The sequence below is a fragment of the Branchiostoma floridae genome, chromosome 5 (assembly GCF_000003815.2).
Source record: "Branchiostoma floridae strain S238N-H82 chromosome 5, Bfl_VNyyK, whole genome shotgun sequence".
Lineage (NCBI taxonomy): Eukaryota > Metazoa > Chordata > Leptocardii > Amphioxiformes > Branchiostomatidae > Branchiostoma > Branchiostoma floridae.
In genome coordinates, this window is record NC_049983.1 from 12,448,498 (window position 1) to 12,474,337 (window position 25,840).

Sequence of the window (25,840 nt, forward strand, 5' to 3'; positions counted from 1 at the left end):
CGGATTACTGAATGGAAGAGCTGATATAAAAATTAAAAATGATCTGATGGAGGAAAACTTTCAAGGTCTTGTCTGAGGCCAGAAAGTACAGAAAATACAGAAAGTTGCACTTATATGTAAACAAACTGCCTTGCAATTTCATTTATTTGCATCATGGATGCCAAATTTCAGAAAACTTTTGTGAGATGCTAAATGCACAGTGTTACACTGTTCCCTCACTACACATGCTTTACAGTCACTCATTAACACAAACATCACCAGTACTACAGGTGCATAGTATTCCTGTACATAAACAGTTAATGTACCCTACACTTGGGCAGTCATAGATACATTATAATATCTTCATGGGAAAGAAAGACTTCAAGCAGATTGACATGCATATATACATTTTGTATTGTATGTTAACATGCTATTGGTTTGCACAGACAAGCAGTCATGATATTTCTAACTGTCTACACTAAGATAAAGGACATTTTAAACATTTTTTTACATTAAAACTTTGTAAGCTTTCAGAGGACATCCATAGACCATATTCCAACATCTGACCTACATGTGTGTTGAGCAACAGGTGTTAGCCTACAAAAGGAAAACAACATACGAATGACGCAGCTGTATGTACGTGAGCCTTTCAACCTTTCCACATGTATGTTTCCCAGAAAGCATAGTTGGATGGATGAATGCAAAAAGCTCCAGAATCATCCATCAGAGAGGAATGTTAAGTGTTGCGCTGCAGACGGATTTCCTGGTAGAGAAATGTGTTTTAGGCCTTCATGGCCACGTACACCACTTGGCAGAATACATAATGGAAATCACTTGTATAACATGACTCTCCACTGATACATTCGCCTACGCAGAGGGGACCAAAGTCGTCACAAAATTCCTCTTGTTTTGAGACGACTTTGGTCCCCTCTGCGTAGGCCATAGCAATGATGAAGATATACATGCATCTACGTAGCTCTTAACCATTTCATGGCTCAAACAACAATTTGTTGGTTTCTCTTTTTAGATGACAAAAAGGAAACAACTTTATTTTTAAAGCCACTTCCTGAAGAACACAGACTGTAACAAACAACTGAGTTGAGAGTCACATTGTGAAAAAAAAACCTTCCAGCCACAAAGCTGTTACATAATAATGGATTTTCTGTCAAGCCAGACATCTTGAGACATCATCTTTGTTCGTTGATTGATCTGTTATGGTGGTAAATAGAAGTGACTTGAGATTTCCTGCATTTCAATGTGGGAAGTCTAAATCAGAGATGATATTATGGAAGGTGTGCAGTTACAAGACAAGAGAAGATGCGGCCGACTATCCCTGGCTCTTAAGAGGGTGATTGAGGAGGATGTTGGCCTCCAAGACGGAGACCTCCTGTCTGTCATGAGCCACAGAGTAGTCTGGAAGAACTTTATACTAGTTTCACCTGACAAGGATGACTGAATTGAACTGTGCAGTTACCTTGTGTGTCTCCCTCTTGATACAGAATCTGATTGTAATGCACTAACATGTGCATGTACATTGTAATACAATCATTTGACTGTCTGGAAAAGTTTGGACTCCATCAAGTGAATGGATTTGAAAACACACTGTAGTCCAGTAGAGGGCACTTATTGACAGAAATAGTTACTATTTCTTTTTTATATTCTGTACATATACACATTGTAAATCTTTTTGGAAAAGGTGTTTTTATTCAAGAATATCACAGGTGGAGTGAACAGATATGGCTATAAAAGGAACAAAATATTTAAAAAATCCCATTTGCTGGAAGCTAGTACATTAAAAGAAATAAGATGGAATGAACTGCAGAATGGGAGAAATATGGGGAAATGTTACTGGAGAGAATGATATTTTTGTTACCATTACTTTTCATTGAAAGGGTACATCTGGTTACTCTATTCTTGGCAGAGCATAATACTTCCTAAGGTGCAACAATACCTTTTAGTCACAACATGAAGTATTGTGAAATAATATTTCATTGTTTTCAGAGTGATGAAGTCATCTTACAAACTTGATAAATGCTCCTCATTCCTGTCTCAAGCACTAGGTGAAGTACATCTGATTGATACAAGTACGTTAATGTATTATCTAAAGATAGACAGTCTTTATTGAGAGTCCTTTTTGTTCTAAAAATAAAGGTAGCAGTTTGAAATCATTATTTGTACAATGACCCCTCTTGTTAACAGCAATGAATCCATTAAAGACAATTGACATTTCTGAATCTGCCAGTTTGAAACTATCATTTTTCATAAGCTGTCTTCACCAGAAAGTTGCTTGACTGCACTTTCTGAACAGAGCCAGAATTAAAATTAACTTTTGTCTTCCCAAACTAAATATCATCACAATACATCTCACAAATATCAGATCTGTAGACACAAACACACCTGATACAATACCTTCATTTTGTTATGGAGGCAACAAATACATGTACCAGTATGTACAAAAAAATGGAACAATGATATGTTTATGTTGAGGGCTTTACTGACCAGTAGTGGGCTGAGTACAGACATGAAAAAAAATATCACAAACATAGCAGCAAATCACAACAGGCACCACATGCAATTTTACCTGAACCAGGGCAATTTCACCTGGACCTTTCCTCTCATTAAGAGAGCAGCTAAATCTATTTTCAGCTGGAGGCCCAGCAGGTTACGGAATCCCATTCTGGCAAATTAGGCTGCCTTTCGTAGAAAACTGGGGGCCAAAATAGTCGGTTAAATTCTGTTCTGTGTTGATTTCATTAAGATGTGAGCCTGATGGCTCATTCCCGGGATTTCCTCTTGTAATTACTAATCAGCAGAGACACATGCAGCCAGGCAAACCTTGTCCTTTGGCCCCAACAATTCAACTGATTGGTTAAATTGTTCCCTTTAATCAGCAATTCTGCTGCAAAATCTTGGTCAGCAGATGAGTCGATGATTGCACGAGCACAGGACGTTGAATAATATCTAATGTAAAAATGCACATCATTAAAAGCACACAATTTATAATGATTGAAGAGTACTGAATAGAGAAGACCTATATTGACATTGTCATGGACACAATTGTCATTTTACCATTCATTCTTTCAAGGAATCTCCTGTTGCATTTTTTCTGCAGCAGGTACATTGTAATTGTCATCGGATGGGCCGATAACATGCAGTCTTCAATGCAATGTCACTGGAAATCTTTACTTTACTTGATTGTTTTGAATTCAATCAATAACCTTTATTTCAACTGGATGGCCCTGCAGACCTTAGCCGTTCTTCCCAGAGGTGAATCTTATGCGCAGCAAAATGTTGTTATGCTTTCTGGCATTTGCAACTCTTCTTTGAATAAAAAACAGCTTGCCTTTAATTGTAATATTGAAAAAAAAATATTTTCAACTAATTCAACAACCGATAATGCATCAGTCCTGGCATTGGAAGGATGAAAGATTTTAAGTCTGTTTTGTTGTGGCTGTAAAGGCCAGCACTGCATCAATTTTTCTATTGCACACAATGGTCCTGGATGAACAATCCCTCTGGCTGAGCTGATTAGGTCAGGTCCCAGCTGAGCACTCAGCATTACACCACTTCCCTCCAAATTTGTCTGGAGGAGGGAGACTTGTCTCTGATACCTCCCCAGCTAACATGTACATGGTTTGTTAGACAAACAAAGGGAGAATCAAATAGCAACTTTCTTAAAATATCATTCTTGGTATTACCAAGGACATCAATGATCATCTCTATATTAGGTCCTTGTTATAACTACTACAATAATTAGAATACTGTAAATGCATTTAATTTCGCGGGGATTTAATTTCGCGGTAGCGGGGAAAACTGACTTTTTTTAGTTTCGCGGTAACACCATAGACTGTAGTCTAATAGTATATATAAAAAATGTTCGTGGTGGTTTTAAGTTCGCGGTGAAATGGTCACCGCGAAAACCGCGAACATAAATCCACCGCGAACATTTCTGCATTTACAGTAGTTATTTGTACCCTATTATTGTGTTTACCTGCCACTGGTATTCAAAATGTTCTCTACATCATGTCATGAAGATTTTTGGGCATAATCATAAAGACTAAAGCCTTTTATCTATTTCACCCAAAACTCAAATCACTGTTTAATGTCAGTGGGTTAGAAGCCAAAAAATCATGGGAGAGGAAGAAACTGGAAGCTGGAACTGCCATAAAATCTATGAAGACATAAGCAAAATGTTCATGAGGAATCTCTTAGAAGTATGTTTGCTGAATTTAAGCACAGAAAGATGTTGAACCCTTAATTAAATAAGGTGACCCCACACCTCTTGTTGCATCATTCATTTTTCCTCTCCCACTTATAATGTTACTCATTTGCAAAATGGCTTTGCATTTTATGATTCTTATATTCTCGGCCACAGCGCTCTCCTTCAGCGAAAGCTGTTTAGAAGTAACTTTTATGGCATGCAGGTCTTCGATGGCTTTACCCTGAAATAATGGTAGATGGAGGGCTTTTTGTAAGTCATGATGCCATCTCAAATAAATCTGAATAGATCCTGCTATATACATGTAATTGTCTGAATTTGCATATTTGTTTGAGGAAGAAACATTTTTCCTAAAATGATTCACTTCCAGGTAACAGCTAACAAAGCTCTCTAATTGTTTCACCCCATATCTAATACTGCAGAGGAGGCAGGCATCATCAAAAATAATTGCTGTGAAGCATACAGCCCTCAGTTGCATAAAACCATTTGATTGGTACAGCTATAATAGGCCCAGCCTGATTAGAGCTCTTGAGCAAATCAGACCCACTTTGTCATCTCCTGACCCAGAAAGTGTCTGCTTGCCAGAAAACATAACACTCCTCCCCTGTACACACTGTACTGGGTCATGCACAGCATTAACCACATGGTTAAGGGTCACTGGTACAGCCACAAATCATGTACATGGGAGGAACAGAAGGGGTTTATTTTACCTCAAAGTTAACCAGCAGCAAACCAAAAATTTCAAGCTTTCTCCTCCCTTTCCCTAGCTTCAAGTTAAAGGTTAAATCCTTATCATCATTAATTAATTCATTTCCAATGAAATCTTCTTTACAAAAATCCTAATCCATTTTGGTAAATTACAAATCGATTGTCACCTATTTCTTTCACACTTTGTGACAAAAAAATTATCCTGTACCTTTGATGCTCCAGTAATGTCTGCCTTCCCTGAGCATGCTATTGTTATCCTAAGCTTTTTCCCTGTGGCTGCACTGCTCTTGACGAGTATCAGAAGCGCCCCCTATTGTCTAGCAGGCAAACTTCAAGGCAATCATCTGTACAGTATAAGTATTTTTGCTAGATTCATGATAACACAGACACTGAAGAGCATGATAATCTATCATTATCTCAAAATCTTTCATGACAGGGCAACTTAATTTCCAATCAATTGAAGAACATTATCGGTACATCTTATAAATACTTCAGGTGCAGATGAATAATGCTCCAATCTGCCAATGTTTGAAAGATTGCAGCCATTCCAGGTAAGATAATATCATGAATATGTAAATTAAACAACTGTACATTGGGTGTGTATGCTGGGTGCATCCTTCCTGAATCAATTTTCCATAGTCTGTCTCACAAGCATTCTCACTAGCATGTTCGGTGAAACCTTTTCACTTCTTTTATGTAAAGTGAAGTAAGTTTTGAATAAGACAACCAGAAGTGAGATGCAGAAGTTGTTCAAATTCACCATACATACATGATATACACCCATAAAAATCCAGTTGGCTGTTTTAATACACATCATCCATGACAAAATTTTATACATATCCTCAAAACACTAACATTTAGATATGCATATATTAAACTACTCTTCTTAATATCTATATCTATATAAATCTTTTTCTCAGTTTGACATACAACACACATTTTCCCACTTACCTACAGCAACACATTTTCCTTGAAAAGCAGCAAATATAAAGTATAACTTTTCACTGTTTTTTTTCTGTAACCTGCCTGACTTCTAATCAAAACACATTTGTGTAAATCCTCTGTTCACTGGCTTTTCAAGATGTGGAAGACTGTATGTTGAGACTTACATGCATATGCACATGTAATAATGAAGTATACAATATGAAACTGGTTTGTTATGCTGGGAGGTCAAGTTTTCTTTTTCCCAAACCCGTCATGATTTATTGTCTACCAACTATGATAAAAATTGTCAATATGTGTCACTTCCAAATTCCCTAATCTCACAAGGTACAAGTAACTACCAAACTAGTTCCTTACTGGCTTACTTTCAGTATGTGATATTGTGCTACAGAACCACAAATTTTGAATTTGTCTCGCAAATACGATTATTTGAATGGGAGATCAAACATTTACATGTAGGCATACTGTATATCCTGATACATATATCATGTACATTTAGCTGTCTTCATAACTTATTGGTGTTTCCTTCACAGAAGAAAACCTACCGGTATGTCCAGGTTGTGTGGTAGTTTACCTATAAAAGGTAGCTCCGTGTGGTTCAAGGGCTAGCCTGATTAAATCTCGCTTATAGCAGCCTGCCAAACATCCGCCGGCCCCCGTGGGGAGGGGTTCAGTTACAGCCCTGGACAGCGGAGTTTGTGTTACACAGACTAGTTCAAGGGCTTGTTCAATAGAAATTACATAAGTGGCAGTTGGACAGGTTGTCTGATGAAAAAGAGCCCTGACCAAGTCAACAACCTACTAGTATTACAAGTATACAACATAGCCTCCTTCACAGACTTCAAGGGGGGATGGCTGGGAAATTGGGGAGTCCCCCTCCAGGCGGGGCGAAACTTCCTTCCACAGCAAACTACTTTTCTAGGCAACCTCCCTTTCTCGGCAAACTACCTTTCCCGACATAAGAGAACCTTTAGCCAATGGTGAAACTAGTGAACCAGCCCCAATAAAATAGAAGCCAACCCCACTCAAAGTCTGGAAAGGAGGCTATATACAACATACTACACAAGCTCCTCGTCAGGCACACAAGGTTTAAGACCAACATCATTGACAATTTTTCTTTTAGACACATCAATAGACACTGCAGCACATCACCTTGATCATTCAAACCACAATTTTTCTGTCCATGATCATACTGACAAAATATATAGATAGAAACTGCACATTACTTTTACTGTAGTACTCTATACACACAAGATGTAGGCACATGTTTACTTAACAGTTTGTTCCTATATTTCTCATAGTAACAGTTTGTGTTACATGTTGATATATAAAAGGAAAGCAATTCTATAACTCATGAATATGTAGATACATATTCATGAGTTATAGAGTAGAGTCCAATACCTTTACGTTTTGTTAAATTACTGCACCCTGCCTATGTCATGTATCTAGAAATGACATGAAAGGCTATTCTAAATCAGGTTGAGCAATAGACTTAGAATACAAATTGAAATGAATTTTCACAAAAAATGTCAGCAGTACCTTCTTGTGCAATAGGAGCGCGTTTATAGTAAAATGTTACATAAATTGTTTTGCTTACAAAAGTCCTGCAATCAAAACATATTCTATATGAAATAATCTTACCAAACCAAAAAAGTGGTACAGCTGTATAACATCTGAGTGAACAAGCATCAATGGCAGGCATACAGCACTGTCAATAATGTAGAATCAGCTCCTTAGTGCTTTTAATATATCTACATCTTATTAGCAACAAAACTGGAACAGTTGAAGAGAACTGAAGACAAAGCTTGGAAAGTTTGTTCTCCTTGGTACATACCGTCACATCAACTCTGTGGACTCCGAGCTGAAGCTTAACTTTGGGTTGGGTGGAGAATGTGGCTTCTGTGACTGGGAAAAGGGGAAATAGAGGGAATAGTATTACAGGTATACAAAATATATATATGTATCTACTAGGCTAAGATAACAAACTTATTAACAGTATGTTTAGACTTTTGAGGAAATGGATGTCTTAAGGACAAAGGGTCAGTTAATTCAGTGTATGAAACTTGAAAGAGTAAAAAAATAGTCCAAAATAATCACTTTTCAAATCCATGATACCTTTCCACGATCTGAAACAAGACTGGAAGTGTCCTTGACTTCATTTAGCAGCTCAGACTCCCAGTCATCTCCTTCCTCAGATGGGTCAAAGTTGTAGAGAGGCATCAGCTGGTGACGCAGCTTTTCCAGTCTGGAAAGACATATTAGAAATGTAGGGATTCAAAACGTGATCTGAATACCACTCAGGGTACGTTAAGGTTTGATTCCATCCATTTATTTAGATAATTACATCATCTTAGAAACTATGCTGCATAGTGTTTACCCTGAAATTTCAAGTCAACATACCTTCTTCTCTTTCTGATGTAGAAACCCTGCAGGAAAAAAGGGAAAACTACAAGTTATTAAGTGATGGATTCACATGTATCAACCAAAGGCATGCATAAATGCATGTTAATACATTGCACCTATGTAGGCTGCTTGGGGTTGATTGTGGTCAGTTTGTCTCCTATAACTACCCTCTCAATTTAGGGCTGAAAATTTCTATCAATCATACTAACCTTACTAAATAGAGGGTTATATTCAATTTGAAAAAAAAAAAGAATTAAGGAGATAATTTGACATTTTGTGTATATCATACATAGAATACTGTAATAAAGAGTGGTAGAATATTTTCTTTAAGTTTAAAACTACAATGTTCCAATATATTTCTATATATATTGCCAAGGGTGCTTTATCCCAAAGATTGATATCCATATATGCAGTGGGAGGATGCCTTTATACTTACTAGTGCAACAAGGAATAATACTGTCAGAAGTGTCCCAAGAGGTGCAAAAACCCAAACCAGCACAATGTGTGCTGTGCTGTGGTGCTCCCCTGGTTGTGGCGGGAGATATGTTGGTTCTGTAATGTTTGTTGTTTCCAAGTATGTCCCGCTAGCCGCTGGTACAGAGGAAGGAGATATAAGAAGGCTGGAGATGCTATGGAGTCTGTGTGTGGATGTTGAGGGATGTAAGGCAGCAGGGTGGGTCAGGCCTGGGGTAGGGGTGAAGGGGGACTGGGCTGGAGGCACCACGGCTGGATGAGTACTGTTCAACATTTGGGACAGGCTCACGGGTGTCAATGTTGATGGCTGCAGCATTGTGCCCTCTGGCACAAGTACACCTGTAGAGTCAAGGGTTTGTTTTGAGATGGAAGGAGCTGCAACACTAGGACTCCAAGTTGGAGATGGTCTAAGTTCCACTGTCGCCTTTGATGATAATGTAAGAATAGTTTTCAGAGAACTCTCTGCAATAACACCTAAACTGTTGAGAGTTTGGTTGGTATCAAAAGAGGAGAATTGTGACTTATGTAGATCCAAAGTTCTGGTACTCGTGGTCCAATTAGTTTGAGATATTATTGTAGAGGCAGGAATAACAAAGTTTCTTTTGCTGGGCTCGAGTCCTTTGTGCCTTCTGTAAACTGGAACTGACGTAGAAAGATGGAATGCAGTCAAGTGAATTGCCTGTGAAACTGCTGACTCTCCAAACAGAACAGTAGATGGGGTTCTTGTTGAGTTTGTGGATCTTGAGGCCACCTTTTCAGGCAAGTAGAGTTTTGGCTGAGGACGGTTCTCTGTGTAAAATGTGCCCACTACATCGTTTGTGTTGTTTCTTGTTTCCCACAATGTCCTGCTGTTCTCCCCCTTTTCAGATGTATTTGCAGGCAGGTGCTGGAAATGTCCACTAATGTTGGAAGAAAGACTCCCTGTAGAAAATAAGTAAAGCCTTCTTTAGAAATCAACATATATTGAAATGCCATACAAGGTACTTTGCTCCCTTAACTCAAGATGGAGTAAAAACTTAAAAGGACTACTGCAGGTAATAATTTTCAACAGGCTTATGTTAGCAAATTTAAACGATACATTTTCACCTTCATAATGAATAGATAGAATGTCTGGAAGAACTAACATTTGAAGTTTATGAACACGTAGCAACAGTGTTCAAGAAATAGAATCTTCAAGGAGATAACTTGACACTTGCCAAGGAAGTGTGACATTCTGAACCACATTATACTGGTAGGCAAATATTTTACAAGCAAACTGTATGCCAGCCAAGTCAGTCACTAGGGTATGATTTCTCAGTGGTTTATAGTCTAAGGGTTGTGACCTGGGCTAATAATATCATGAAATATGCTCATGCTGATTACACTCCCAAATGAAATTTAATTTAAAAAATTGCTCTTGCTGGTGCAAGTTTTGGAATATGCCAATTTAGACAAAAGATGAAATGCATCATTTACAAAATATCACACATTTTACTGGACATTGACAATCACTATCACATCAAAATGAGTCATAATATGAGAACCATGATATGATATGTCCTTCCCGTGAAAAAAGGTTCTATGAAAAAAGAGCGAGGCTATTGACACACCCAGTGTGTCGATAGCCTAACAGGCTATGTGTCGATAGCCTGTTTAGGCTATTGGCACACTGAGTGTGTCGATAGCCTGTTATATATAGGCTATTGACACACCCAGTGATAGAAACCACTAAAATGAGGAAATCTTACGATTATATTTGACAATCAACACTCTGAAAAATACAAATGGCATCCTGTGTCCATTATCAACCCAAAATACGATCTTTTTCACGTGTTTACGGCACAATTTTAAACATCGGAATCTGCTATCATATAGGGTGCTAGTTTTACTGTCACCGCATGTGATCATGGAAGCCATGTTGGATCGGTTAGGAACACGTTTTCAGCTGTGTTTACCGACGAATTCCTGCCATATTGGAGAATTTTCGGCCTCAAAACTTATATCACTAAGGAAGCGAAGTTATAGTTGTTGTTTTACCTCCATTATTTTTAATGTGAAAGAAATATTCTTCCGAGTCGCTGCCGATAGCGCCGGAACCACACGGCCGAAAATTATGACATGTTTTGTGGTCAGTGTTATTTTTGGTTTATATTGTTAACAGAAACTTTAAAAGTTGTTTATATATAAAATATTCTTATATCAAATGGATGTTTAAAAAGGGACAAGAAAAATTGAAAAAAATTTTTTTTAAAAACTCCTGGAGCTGGTATCATGATTTCCCGGGTCAACGCTCTATCCACTACGCTACGTAATACATACACGATGAAGGCTGTATTATTAGGTATCCAGATGTAAGGCATAACTTGAATACGTCCGTTCATTCCAAGATTCAAAGATTCCAATGTCTAATCTTCCGAACAATGTCTAATCAACTATTGCTTGTGTAAAATATTGCCGAAAGGCATGTTACAAGCTCTGATTGGCTGACTGGCATCTCGGTGTGTCAATAGCCTGTTTGGCTATTGGCACACTGAGTGTGTCAATAGCCACAGCGATGAAAAAATAGATACAACATGTACTTCACTATTTACTAGTAGAGTATTGGTTTCATCTCTTGTCACACGTTGGTGCATACAAACAATAATACTAAACAAGTTCCGCACACAAGTTTGTGAAAATGTACCGAAAAATCCCAACACTCTACTCTACTTAGACAGAGAAACCAAACCGGCCGGTGACAACAACATCCCGTGACTGTTGTTGCCAAACGTAACCCGACCCGCGTCAGAGAAAAGCGCTCAAACTCACCTTGTTTTCCTACTTCCGGAGCTACCTCCGTCAGAAAAAGTAGTGCGAGAACTAGATAATTATTACGTACACCACTGAAGATCATCACTTGAATAATTAGTTAATAATCGTCAATAATGTATCTGATTGTGCGGTCATCGATAAAAATCGTCTGATTTGGCCGCCATTTTGTTTGCGCCTGCGCAGAGCGAAGTCTCGTCAATCGCGAGATCTCGCCAGGTTCGACATTTGTTGCGAGATTTGGGAGCACGCCGCTGGTGAGCCTGCTACAAACTTTGGTACGTTTATAAGTCTTTTTACCACTTCAAACAGCTTTATAGCCCTGAATTACACACTCTATCTGCTACCCCATAGCCTTAAGGCCGCGGGAGAAAGTAAGCGAAGCCTACAGGAGGGGTTTTTCAAACGATCAAGACAATTTTCGTGGGTTCTGGGGCTGGAAAGGTTGTGAAGTTTTGTCAAGAGTTTTGTTTCTGAACTGGAAAGTACTGTGGGTATGTAGGTAATGAATGGATGGATGAACAACAATATTGAGAAACAACAGAACAATAAAACCACAGCAGGTCTGCACCTGCTTGGTGTCCACGCATATGAGGGCAAAATATGTGGTCTTTCCCGTTTCTAAGCATCATAGGTCACAAAGAAACGAAATGTGTAGTTGATGTTGTCTGTAGTCTCCAAAATTGTGTTTGTGTGGAGTGCATGCTGTGGACAGATATAGGCACCTGTTATCAGCTATACATGAGTTCATCTATCATTTTAGTATTTTGGTGAATTTTTTCAGTTCTACCATGTCCGTAATATACCAAACCTATGGAATTTGAAATGAGATGTGGACCATTCGCTGCTGTAGTCATTATTGCGTAATGACATTGTGAAGAGACAAATCCGAACATGATCCAGCAATGAGTCCTGATGGACCAATTTTTCACATACCATGATGTGTCGAATAACAGACATCCAACAAAACACACTAACTTGTCTGCATTGTTGATTAACATGCATATCTATTTGGAGCTCATATTTTTTATTACTTTGGGCTAATTTGATTGTTAGGTACCTGGGTTGACCTCTGACCCCTGAATCTGACATCAGATGATTTTGTACCCAAGTAGGGATGAGTCAATAATCATCTGAGTGGTGTGTAGAAATTTGTCTATTTTGATTGTCGTGAAGACCTTGGTCATGGAAAAATAGACATGATATACAAGTATGTATGATTATGTACATGTATATGACAGACGGACGGAGGCCAGTGATGATGATATGACAGTATATCCCCCATTACCTACCTACCTACCTACCTAGTCCCTTGACTTCCAGGTCGTTGGGGGGACAAGGTAGCCCATTAATGACTTGGCAGTTAATTGTTGTCTATTTGAATTGTAATAAAGATATTATCATCATCTATATGATAAAACAATCATTGAATGTCAAAAAGACTTGAATTTATTGTCATATTGTGACATGGAAACTTGCTGTGCATTTGTTGGATTTTCGTTGTTTCATTTGCATTGTGATATTTTTGAAGTGTCATGGAAATAAACTGATTATTGTGACAAATTACATTGTTAGATTAACTTTTGGATCGCTATGGCAGCTTTTGGTTGGACAAGGTACAGTTTTAGGTTAACTTGTGTCAGTGTGATGACTTTGCCTGGTGTTTTGTGTCTGAATTATTATGTATCTGAAATATAAGGAGTAGCTCATTCAGCCTCATTGACAGGTGCTCCAGAGATGGTGTTTGTGAAACAATGGAAACTCTTACTTAGTCTAAGGTGCTTGAAAAAATTACCAACTAACTTGTCAGATGATTCAGAACACTGATGTTTGTCCTACTGTTGTGTTGTCCCATCAGAAGTTTGCATCACAAGATGGGGTCCCGCAACACCTCCCCATCAGTGGAGGCAGTGGTGACCATCCTCCAGCAGTGGGAGAGGGACATGGGCAGTGCAGTGGACCCCGTGCCAACAATTAACAGGTACATGTCCATAGAGCTACATAAGGGCGAGATATTCACTGGGTTTTAAACCTCTTGGAAATTGGAATGACCTATACTCATACACTAAAGTAGCCTGATCATATACATGTACCATATGATGATTATTTATATAATGTATGTAATAATAATTCACACTTGTTTGCTGTTTCATTAAGTTCAATAATGTTTTGAATTTGAGAATTCTGATACTATTGATATAAGCAAGAAAAGAAATGTTTTAGTTTCTGATGTTTTGCTTGTTTTCCCCTCAGTTTGGCAGAAATTGTGGAGCGTGAGACAGAAGAGTACCTGGGACAGGACCCGGACCCATTTGATGACAGACATCCAGGTGTGGATCAGTGTTTCCGCCAGAGGGGCGTCCACCCGTCCAATGACGGTCTCATTTCGTTTTGGACGGCTTGAACGCAACCAGAGGCCGTCCTCATAAAAAAATTGCGACCCACATTTTGCCGAGAAATCTGTACAAAGTTGATAAATGTAAACCGCAGTTTTGTGTTTTGTATTGAAGCTAGAGGCTTGGGACGCCGTCCACAGTCAGAAAGCCGCTCACTGTTTGTTTTGCTATTGTTATGGTTGTTGACAATGTGTGTCGGCGGCCTTTCGCATACGATAATCAAAACCCGTTTTTCAAGGCCTCAGTTACACGAATTTGCCCTGTCACATAATTCGCAAACTTGGCGGTAGGTCGATCTCGCTATAAGTATAACACTACAAACTAAACTTTGTTATTGGGAGAAATTAGACAACACACTATTAAACTTTGTCTAGATTAACAACTTTAGTCTCTGTTTTCATCGTCAGTCATCGTAAACAAAACAAAACACAATCAGATACATGTGCCCACCGGCCCGGGTGCTCGGCACGGGAAATCGACCTCGTTCAAGTTCGCTATCGGCAACACAGCGGAAAAATAAAGTGTTCACATAAGAGATGATGGACGTAAAAAACATCAAGTATAACTTTGGTTCCTTTTTATATGAGTTTTGAGCCCGAAAAATCTCCGAAAACGGCAGAAATTTTCGGGATAAATGTTGTTGTTGTTGTTGTTGCATCAAAAATGGCGGTCGGTAGTTGTTGTGTATCCTAGCCAATCACAGCGCTAGTTTCCCGTGACGTCGCTAGCTTTCCCAGATCTCGCGAGAAGTCACCACGTGAGATTGCGGGATTTCAGCCGCCATTACGCTCACTGTCGCCGATAGACTATGTTTTTCGTCATTTCTGAACGCAAATTTCTCGATCTATGGAAGGTTTTAGATGATTTATAAGTATATCACAACATAAAAGAGAATATATACAAATGCTATTTCTTTTTTGAAAGTCCAAGAACCGTTTCTAGAACTTTTTAAAAGTCGTAGTACCCGTTCGGTGCGGCATACCGGTACGCGGCACAGATCATAACACTTCGGCACTGAACTTAATCGGACGTTAGTTGTTTTGTTTTTTCTTGCGACAGTTAACCATTAACTTTAATTTTCGCGATTTTACAATTAAATTTAATTTTCGCGGTTTTACAATTAAATTTAATGTTCGCGGTTTTGCAATTAAATTTAATTTTCGCGGTTTTCGCGCCCCAAGGTGGACGGCCTCCCAGCTGAGGTCTGGCGGAAACACTGGTGTGGATTGTACATTCCATGATGACATTACCAGTGTGATTCATGTGTTTGACAACATTCCTTTGGTATTTGTTGCACCTGAGCACAACGTTGCTCATAGTATGCTACAGCAATATGAGACATCTACGGCTGATGCACCCCCTATCAAACCATAATTTCCCTTTGTTCCTCCCACGAGGTGCACTGTACATGTAGAATTGGGTTCAGTGTGACATGTACTACTGTACGTCTTCAATTATCATATTCACAACAAATTCTTTCTCCTTCCTCTACCAGGGAGAGCAGATCCTGACAGCGGTTTCGGCCTTGTCTTGAAGACGTTGTTTAAAGACAATGACTTCATGAACACACTAGTGAACAACTACATCCTGACACAGGAGAGAGATAACATTGAACTTGTCACAGCAGCCTGTCGACTTCTTATCGACATCTTACCAGGACTGGAAACATCTGTTGTCTTCCAAGAAACGGTAAGCAGTTTAAGGTGTTGCTCTTTTGACGTATAAAACTAATAAACCCAAGGCACCTTACCTAAAATGTTGTGTATCAACTCTCCAAGAGTGCCACCTAATCTTAACCCTTTCTCTGCTACCTTAGCCCATATCCATGCAAGTTTGGTGCCAAATTGTTTCCTCAGGTTGTTTCCTGTTGTTTCCTTAGCAGGGAGAAGGTCAAGTAAAGCCATCATTGTTGTATTGATCTCAGTCAGATAATTGATTACTGTATTATTGTACTATATTCTTACACACACATAAACACACAAACGCGAGCACACACACACACATACACACACACACACACACACACACACACACACACACACATATATGTATATTTATCAGGGTAGAGACTCAAATCTGGCAAAATTCACCATATATATGAGTGTAGATTGACTAACTAAGGCCATTTATAAATGTTTTGGATGATGATGATGATGATGATAAATCTGTGTGGTATTTATTCTGGATGGATGTGTTATCTAGGATGGCATTGTAGAGAGACTGTTCAGGTGGACAAAGCTGGAGCATGAGCCGCTGAGTTCTTATGCCACTGGCCTATTGGCTGCTGCCATGGAAACACAGGATGTGGCAACCAACTACAGGGAGGATAACTCTGAACTGGTTGGTGTATACTTGTAACAAGTAGACTGCATGGTTGCAAATGTTATGAATACACATGTGCTAAAAGCAAAGAGGCAAAATACTTCACAGAAAAGAGATGCTTTCAAAAAAGATGGAAATACGGCCTAACTGTATGTACTAACGTTTGTGCTAATGGTAGCCACTGCAATATTCAATAAGTAGCTATTACACTTAGAGATGTATGTGCACATCTTGAGAAGGCTGTAGTGCTGCCCCTGTGCACGACAGTTGGTAATAGTGTGCTACAGCAATGTGAGATATCTGCAGCTGACTGGCAACATGTTTGCCTAGACAATGTAGATGTCTTCTATAATCTTCTTTCTTAAGGAACAGTTTGTAAGATGCTTTCTTCTCTTTATGTTTTTGTGGTATCAATGTATGTAAATAGCGGCGAACGTAATTATTTGACTCAGGGTCAAAGGCCCATATTGACTCAACAGATAATTGGGTACATATCTAAAAAGTAAAAGAGTGAAAGAAAAGTACAAGCCTTACAAACCTTGTGGATATGTGTAGATAACGTTCATTTCCATATTATCCAATAATCATGATGATACAACAGTGTCTGATGTCCGTTCCTCCCAGGTGCCTCAGATGTTGGCTAAACTGAAGTGCCTACGACAACAGATGGAGAGAGAGAGATGTCACAAGGCGGAAGAAGAAGTGGGCGTGGGCCTTGACAGGCCGTTTGCATGTTTCTCCAGTCCAGATGGCACAAGCAGCCCTGTAACTACACCGACCAAAGTGGAGTCACAGATACCCAGTGGCACCAAACCTACAGACACTGGTGCTGGAGATGTGGGACTGACAGTAGCTAACGGGCCAGGCAATACGGAGGAAGCAGCCATACGCACAGCACTGCCCCCTAGTGGTAGAACTGAGGGGTGCAGCAACGGCACACCAAAGAGCACTGAAAACTTAAGCACAGGGAAAAGGCAGCTAGCACCAGATGACGATAGCTCAAGCAAACGGACCAGAACTGAGGGATCTGTCCCCCCTACGGCGGGGATGTTCACCTCCCCGCTGAAAGTGCCTTCGCGAGCCGGCAGCTCCATGTCGCTCTCCCTGCACGACTGCAGCAACAGCAGCTGGAAGGAGCAGGTGCCGTACCTGATTGGTCGCCACCAGATGTTTCCGCTGGACCTGGTGATGAAGCAGAGACTCATCCTGCAGTACTTGACTCCACTGGGGGAGTATCAGGAGGTTAGAGGGACACAATACATCCTTATAATTTGTTATGTATTTTCCAACTGTCACTTGCCATGTAAGATTGTAGAATAAACATACATGTCTGATGAAGGTCTGATAAGAATTCTGTGGTTTGGAAAGTCACAGGACTTCAACGAAGTCTTTGTTTTGTCCTCCTCAGTTTAGCTCTAGCTTTTTTCCCCAGGCATAATGATTACTCTTTGTGTCACTTCAGTTGCTGGCCACATTTTTTGAGCTTGGTGCTATGGACTTGGTGACTTACTACATGGACCTCAGGAACACAAGAGATGTTAGGTTGACGTTCGATGCTCTTAAGGTACAATCTCTCTGCCTTCAAGAAGTTGATTTTATCATTAAAGCATCAGGGATATATGTAAGACTCAGTTATACCCTCCTACTGTTACCTTATTACTGTATGTGCACATCTTGAGAAGGCTGTAGTGCTGCCCCTGTGCACAACAGTTGGTAAAAGTGTGCTACAGCAATGTGAGACATCTACAACTGACTGGCAACATGTTTGCCCAGACAATGTAGATGTCTTGAACAGTCTTCCTTTTAAAGGATTAAATCAGTTTACTCCTGTTATGTCTTGCATGATGCAAGTAATCTGTAAGAAATAAGTCAATCCGATCTGCCAGTTTGCTAACTATTCTCAGATCTTGGATACGTTTCCAAATCATATCCAGTTACTTGAGTAACTGTTTTTTGGCATATTCTCAGCTCTACCCATAGTGTATTTGTAAATTGTAGTGTTCCCAGTATAGTTGTAGTGGGTAGGATGTAATTGTAATGCCATGTTGTGTGGTGTTGTCCAGTGGCTGGCGGCCCTGCTGTGCCATAAGAAGTTTGCTGCAGAGTTTGTGTCGCAGGGCGGACTGCAGAAGTTACTGCAGGTTCATCGCCCCTCCATGGCTGCCACAGGCGTGTCCATGTGTCTCTACTACCTGGCTTACAACGAGGACGCCATGGAAAGGGTGGGTTATTTATTTTACTGGATATATTTCTACAGGATGACACCATAATACAGTATTTGAATTCTGTACACAAAGTAAATCGCTTGTCAACAAGCTTTCTCTCTCTCCAATTTATCTCAAGTCGAAATAACCTAAAGCCCAGATAGATATATGTCACATGATATGAATGAAAGCGTGATGTCAGCAACTGGTCAAAGGTGAATGGCAGTTGGAAACACCCACGGCTGGGATAGTTGATAGCCTCTGATCAATTACCCTTCCAGGTGAACTTTCATTGGATTGCCTTAATAGTGTTATAAAAAACAATATATATTGACCCTGGTCCTATTCCAATCTCACAATGAAAAATACAATTTTGTTTGTACTCTCTATACGTTTTCTTTTCTTTGAAATATTGTATGCACACTCATGTGCATTTAGATTGTCACTATGTAGTAAGTATACACAAGCCTTACCCTGTGTCATCATTAGGTGTGCCTCCTCCCACATAACGTCCTGTCCGACCTGGTGGACTACACCCTGTGGCTGCTGGAGTGTTCGCACGAGTCGGGCAGGTGTCACGCCACCATGTTCTTCACCGTCACCTTCGGCTTCAGGACCATACTGGAGCTGTTCGACAGACAGGACGGGCTCAGGAAACTCTACAATCTGGTAATGTCATGGTCTGCTGTTAGCTGTTTTAGCTGTTACGTATCCTGGATTTCAAATGTTGAAAAATATTGTTGATATTTTAATCCATGTAAAATGTTTCAGCTGACTACGTACAGTGTACAGATATCGTTTTATACAACCATTTTGTGCTGCAAACTTTTAGCTTTTGTAGTGAGGGTATAATTCAGGCTGCTTCAAGCATGCAAGTTCCTTTTCAGAGCAAATGCAGTAAAACCATTATCATACTGTTGGTATGGGTTTGTATACAATGTCTTTGCATTTATTGAGATGCTGCTGCTCTACATTACCAAATCTTAAAGCTGGAGCTGCTATCACATAGTTTAAGAATAAGTATGCAATGTTATTTTTTGAAACATTAACCTATCCTATGTTTCTTCAGATGAGTACGCTACAAATCCTGAGGACAGATGACCAAGGTGAGAACATGACAGACGATGATATCTACGCCAGCCGGCAGACGACCAAACACGTGTGTACGGCGCTCAGGAGGTATTTTGAGGCACACCTGGCCATCAGAGTGGACGCCATGAAGAGGGCTTTATCAAGAACAGGGGGAGGGTCACCGGTCACTCCTGTTCCTCCTTACAAGGTGACTCTTTCAATTTCTTGTTTCATTGTATATTTGCTCAATAATCATTGAAAATGAATGATGTGGGAATGCAATAATTCAACAATGAACTAAAATATAACACTAAGCTCTGGTTGGAACAAGCTCAAAGTACTGTGTGCACCAAAAATTGAAGCTGTGTACCTAATTTTTGTTACTCTGATGCACCTACACCAATATTTGTTAAGGGTTGCATATAAGAAGGTACTATTGCACACTTAAATACACAGCATATTCTTGACATTGGAGTGTCATAACAATAATAATTAGACTTTTGTTGTATTACTGGTGACTGTTTTGAAACTAGTTATACTTAAAGGATTAAGGTTCAATTTTTCAAACCTTGAAAATGTGTTGAAAGGCTTGGGCTGACATTCTGCTTTATCTTATGTTCAAAAGTTTTGGGTGCACCCTAGATTTTGAACTTAGACGTACCAGGGCACCTATTTCCCCCAAAATGAATTTGGATTCCTATTGAATGTGCGCTGATATGTCATTACAAAGGCTGGAGCCCTGACCCGAGAGGCCATGATGGGGAATATGGAGATGGTAGTGGAACATGCGCCGGTCAGGTGGCACTGGGAACCTGCACAGGAGTTCTTCCACCTGGGAGGGGTCAACCTGCTTCTACAGGTGAAACACTGATTTCTTCTGATGTTTAAGAAGCTGTTAAGAGTCATGGAGTTTTTCCTTGGAATCTTTCTGTTCAGTTAGGTTGCTTTAAGCAATGATAACACGTACATATATATGTGGTTTGGTGGTAAGAAAGCTCTTTTATCCTCATCTTTGTTTCATCATTTTCCACCTTTAAGTTGGTGATGGTACCATGGACATCCATACACATCTTATTATCTGGTGAAACTCTTTGGGTTCTTGGGTTTTCCCTGCCTTCCCTTCCCTGTCTAACATGTGCGACTGCAACGCGATGTCTGCTACAAGCAGATGCTTGGTTCTTCTCAGATGATCGCGTTGTCCTCGGAATGGAGGAATTACGGTGGTCGGTCGGACACGATCCGTGCGGGACTGGACATCCTGGCGATCCTGACCGTCACGCCCAAGGCGCAGCTCCTGCTGTGTGAGCCCGTCACCCTGCCGGAGTCTTCCGCCACTATCGGGATCAACATCATACTGGGTATGTGGGGTAGGAGACAACAGGGCAGACTCATACAGTATCATTTAAGCCTTATTGACACGACAACAAGTACAGTGACTTTCATATGGTCAACTGTATACTATAAAATAGGGATACAGACTTGTACTGATTAAAAATTCTACTGACTAAAGTATATAGGATAACAAAAATATGTCTGAATATCGTCTGCTTTAACCTTTACAAACCTGCTAAATAGCCAAATTTAAAAAATGAGGAAATTACTCCACACAAATTGGTTTTGTTCTCTTTTACATGGACACTGCATAGAGTTGTGTTAGAAGCTCAGGGCCATTTTGAAGCTTCAATCAATGTACCAGTGTAAGGCCCAATTAAGAACAGCTGTATCCTCTCACCTCTATCTTCTCACCTGTCCCGTAGGCATGGCAGAAGGGGAACACCTGACCACACCTGACGCTGAGGTACAGAAAGCAGCCTTACAGGTCATCATCAACTGTGTCTGTGGACCCACAAACAGGTGGGAGGGTCTGCCACAATACTGGCATCAAATTATGATACCCACAGACAGGATAGCCTACTTCCTGAAATGTATAACTATCTACATAGGCAATGTTAGATTTGTGCAGCTGATGTAAGTTTGGAGAGATTTACATGTATGATGATATGATCAAATGCAAGCACCTCAGGTCAAAAAGCTACTTCATGTAGTGATATCACCTGTAATATCATGTCACAGTCATATACTTGACATCAAACAGTCAAGATCATTAACCATCATTAGATAGATGTGCAGAGGTTAGGTGTGACGGATCGTTCAGTGTAATATAACCAGCTGCTGCCGCACTGCGTGCCTGCAAAGCTGGTGTGTTTCGCCGAAGAGCGGTTATACCGGCTATATAGATACAGATACAGAACCACTAATTCACTATAACTTATAGTATAAGAATGATTTCTAGGTTGTCAACATCTTGTCTGAACATACAAAAGTGTACTTTCCTCCATGTGTAGGTTGGGAGGAGGTGTGGGGAGGGTGGGGAGTGGCACTCCCCGGAGGAGGAACATCTGAGGAGTGGGGAGGACGTACTGACCAAGATGTGGCACTGTGTCCGGGCAAACAACGGCATCAAGGTAATCCACTTAGTATCCAGTTGCTTGAGTAACTGCTTCTTGGCATATCTTATTACCTGGATTACCTGGATGTCTAACCTTCAACGAGTTTCACCATTCTTGACTACTATTGCAGGTCCTGCTGAACCTATTCACTGTGAAATCACCAATCACCGATGCTGACGAGATCCGTGCCATGGCGTGCCGTGCTCTGTGTGGTTTGGCACGCTGCGACACCGTCAAGCAGATCATCAGCAAACTGCAGCTGTTCAGCTCGGGGGAGATGCAGCGCCTGATGAAGGAGCCCACCCTGCAGGAGAAGCGGCAGGAACATCTCAAGTTTGTGAAGTACGCAGCCGAGCTGTTGGAGAGGATATCGGGCAAGCCGGTGTTGTCTGGTTACGAGGCCACGCTGGCAGGATTGAACAGGGCGGACATCGTCGCACAGACGAGGATCGCGTACAACTCCAAAGAACTGATGCAACTCATCCACAACCACCTCCTGCAGAATGGGATGATGGAAACGGCGGCGTCCCTACAGCGGGAGGCGGGATTGGGCAGGGTCTCCCCGCACCACGAGCCAATCAGACACTCCGCTGCACACCACACTCCCATACCCATGGCGGCGGCACCTCCTCAGGGACACAAGCTGGTCAGGGTTCCGGCAGGAAACATGGGTGCCTCAACCAGCTCCCCTTTGAGCGGACACTTGAAATTTGTACCTCCCATGTCGGGAGCCTCCAGGACCAACAGGACTCCGCACTTTGTCCGACAGAAATCCCAAACAGCCGGCGGGAACTTCATGCCGAGCCCTGTGATGAGGAAACAGATGATGAAGACGTCCCCCGCCCCTCCCTCACTGGACAACATAGTGAAGAAGTACCTGGCAGAGCAGCACTCGCACTGCAGGAACCCTGTCTCCACCTGCCCACCGTTCTCCCTCATACAGCCCCATCACTGCCCAGAACCCAAATACCGCAGACAAGCACCAAACAATGTTGCAGCGCGTCTCGTCCGCAGAGCGGCCTTCCCCATCTACGGCGGGCTGGACGGGTCTTCGTACGACCGTCAGTTCATCTACAGCAGATTCCGACCGGTCCGTATGCTGAGAGACCCTGAAGGCGACAGTTCCTTCACGTGCTGTGCGTTCATGCCCTCCTCCTTCTACCATAAGTATGTGGCGTTAGGGACCTACTCCGGGGAACTGAAGATGTACAGCCTGATCTCAGGTACAGAGGAGGGGACGTACGTGTGTCATAACTGTGCAATCACACACTGTGAGCCCTCTAGGGACGGCAGTCTCATGCTCACCTCTGGTTCGTACGGTCGGCCACTGTCGGCGTTGTGGAGCATGAACGGAGTGTTCACCAGGAAGATGTCTATAGCTGAGGACAACCATGTGGAGTTCAGCAAACTGGTGCAGGTTGGTGGGAATCTATGTAATCTATAAAAGATAGCTGTGACACAGTAAGACTGTTAAGTCACCAATTTGGAGGCAAAGCCTATACTATAAGAGAAAGGTTCCTTGACTCATTTCAGCGAAAATTATGATTGGGTAATGTTTAAGACAGATTTCTCATATTTTTAGGGCTGTCTACAGCTTAAAACTTGTTTCCATCCCACTCATTGTTTGGGAGCCCATGTTGTTGATTTTCATGTTAAGCTTATGAAAATATGTTTTTATGAATCATATGTCATAAATTTAAGATTTTTTGACAGGCGGGGTGAACTTTTGTTCCATCCCAACAAGCAAATTTCTTTTCTGGGACAGAGGAGAGAGAGAGAGAGAGCCCCAAATGTAATCTACATTGCAAATGTAACCCACTTTGTCCTCAGGACCGAGTCATTGGTACCAAGAACGAGATCGCCCATATCTACGACATCCAAACGGGCCAGAAAACCCTGACCCTGGTCGACCCTGACCTGACCAACCGCTACAATAAGAACAAGGCCACGTTCAACGCCACCGACGACATGGTGCTTTCAGACGGGGTATTATGGGATGTCAGGTCGGCGAAACCCATCCACAAGTTTGACAAGTTCAATGGGAACATCAGTGGTGTGTTCCACCCCAACGGTCTGGAGATCGTCATCAATTCTGAGATTGTATCCTTTCAACTCAGTTAAGGTGTTGTACATTTGCTAAAACATACAGTCAAACCTGGCTGGCCAACCACCTGGCACAGGCAGCCACCTTCAGTAACAACCCACATTGCAACAGTTCTGTCCAACTTAAAATATTTAAGGCCCTCAGCTAAACAATATTTACTGTCCCTGTCCACCAATATTTTATCTATGTTTAATGCCTTTGCATTAATGAGGTTAAGTACTGTACTTTGGATAGAATTCTTTTGCCCTGTCGCCGTTCTGCATAGATGTGTGAACAAATTGAACTGGTTTGGTCTAATGTAGCTATTACACATTTTTGAGGTTTGTTTCCATCGTTTATCATGAGTCAGGGCTCGAAATACTTTTTTCTGCATACCTGCACTGGTGCAGGTAACATTGAAAATTACCTGCACCAGACAAATTTTACCTGCACCACTCTGAATTTAGGAAGTATGGATCATACTAAAATTGTTAAGGAACCATTGTTATTTTTTTCTTTCAATACATAATCAGAGGCGGCGGCAGGAAATTTCGTCTGGGGGGGCGAACTTTTACTAACAGAATTTTGCGGCTCACGCTTACGTGGCACGACCACGCTAGGGGGGTCCGGGGGCATGCTCCCCCGGGAAAATTTGAAATCTAGACCCTCTAAAACGTCATTTCCTGCGTTTTGACGGGCAAATCTTGCTGCCAGACTAAGCAAAGTTTGATGGCAATTCTGTTAGAAAGACACATGGTTTTAGCGAGGGCGATGCCCCCAAAATATTTTCACGATTTCGAGTGCCGAAGGAGCGAGCTGTCGCAAGGTTGGTTTGTCTTGGGAAATTTCGAAATCTGCACCCTCTGAAACGACATTTTCTGTATTTTGATGGACAAATTTTGCTGGCAGACTATGCTAAATCTTATGCCATTTTTGTCAAAGAAAAAGATGTTTGAGGGTGATGACCTAAGCTACCACGCACAAATTTTCACCATGTCGTTGTGAGCGCCGGAGGCGAAATTCATCGCTTGGGAGGTCCGGAGAAAATTTTAAAATCTTGACCGTCTGAAACGTCATTTCCTGCATTTTAGTGGCACTTTCTGCTTGTAAACTAAGCTAAGTACGATAGTACAATTTCTATTGGTTTAAAAGATTTTTCAGAGCAATGCTACAGCAAAATATTGTCCTGCGCAAAAGACGCAGCCGTCACAAGGGAGGTCTGGCGAAATTTTGAAATCGGGACTCTCTGAAACGCCATTTCTTGCATTTTCAGGGGTAAATTTTGCTGTTAGACTAGCTTGATTTTATGAAATTTCCATCATCAAAAAAATACACAAGGTTTTAGCTTGATAAACATATAACATATTTTCCGGGGGGGGGGCAGCCGCCCCCCCTGCCCCCCGGTGCCGCCGCCACTGATAATAGGTGTTAACAGTCAATGCAGCTAATAACAATCCACATACACCTACGTCATAGGACAATTATGTATAAAACCCAGTACATCGACCAGTGCAGGTTAGGTGCAGGTAGACATCAGAAATACCTGCACAGCTCCAAATTTACAATTACATGCACTTACTTGCATATGCAGGTGGTATTTTGAGCCCTGTGAGTGTAGTATAGCCCAGTATTTTGGCTGTTGTGTGAATACAAATCCAATGTGTGCAATGCAAACAAATGAAACCTTGACCCTGACCCAGTGGGACATGCGGTCCTTCCACCTGCTGCACACGGTGCCCTCTCTGGACCAGTGTCAGGTGGTCTTCAACAACAACGGAATGCGTATGTCGCAGGTACGTGAT

General features: G+C 41.2%; 2 protein-coding genes across 5 annotated transcripts in view; one reads left to right on the forward strand and one right to left on the reverse strand.

Annotated features, from left to right (window-relative positions):
- The window catches only part of LOC118415395 (uncharacterized protein C3orf18-like), a 17,140-nt gene extending 5,433 nt beyond the window's left edge, over positions 1-11,707 (reverse strand). The window contains exons 1-5 of one of the 4 annotated variants that reach the window (XM_035819979.1): positions 11,513-11,707; positions 8,688-9,646; positions 8,249-8,274; positions 7,964-8,093; positions 7,683-7,753 (exon numbers count right to left, since the gene is read on the reverse strand). In XM_035819979.1, coding sequence (XP_035675872.1) covers positions 7,685-7,753; positions 7,964-8,093; positions 8,249-8,274; positions 8,688-9,646; positions 11,513-11,597 — 1,269 coding nt within the window. In that variant the 5' untranslated portion in view covers positions 11,598-11,707 and the 3' untranslated portion in view covers positions 7,683-7,684. The other 3 variants (XM_035819980.1, XM_035819978.1, XM_035819981.1) reach the window with 3 other exon arrangements.
- Positions 11,708-13,044: 1,337 nt separating this feature from the next.
- Positions 13,045-25,840, forward strand: part of LOC118415393 (DDB1- and CUL4-associated factor 1-like) — a gene marked incomplete in the record, with an annotated part of 18,269 nt that continues 5,473 nt past the window's right edge. Inside the window, 18 exon segments of the mRNA XM_035819977.1 lie at positions 13,045-13,128; positions 13,371-13,493; positions 13,766-13,842; positions 15,404-15,597; positions 16,111-16,248; positions 16,855-17,472; positions 17,693-17,794; positions 18,294-18,452; positions 18,924-19,103; positions 19,504-19,713; positions 20,236-20,364; positions 20,692-20,863; positions 21,263-21,359; positions 21,851-21,902; positions 21,905-21,970; positions 22,086-23,372; positions 23,786-24,055; positions 25,739-25,817. Of these exon segments, the coding sequence (XP_035675870.1) occupies positions 13,106-13,128; positions 13,371-13,493; positions 13,766-13,842; positions 15,404-15,597; positions 16,111-16,248; positions 16,855-17,472; positions 17,693-17,794; positions 18,294-18,452; positions 18,924-19,103; positions 19,504-19,713; positions 20,236-20,364; positions 20,692-20,863; positions 21,263-21,359; positions 21,851-21,902; positions 21,905-21,970; positions 22,086-23,372; positions 23,786-24,055; positions 25,739-25,817 (3,976 nt within the window).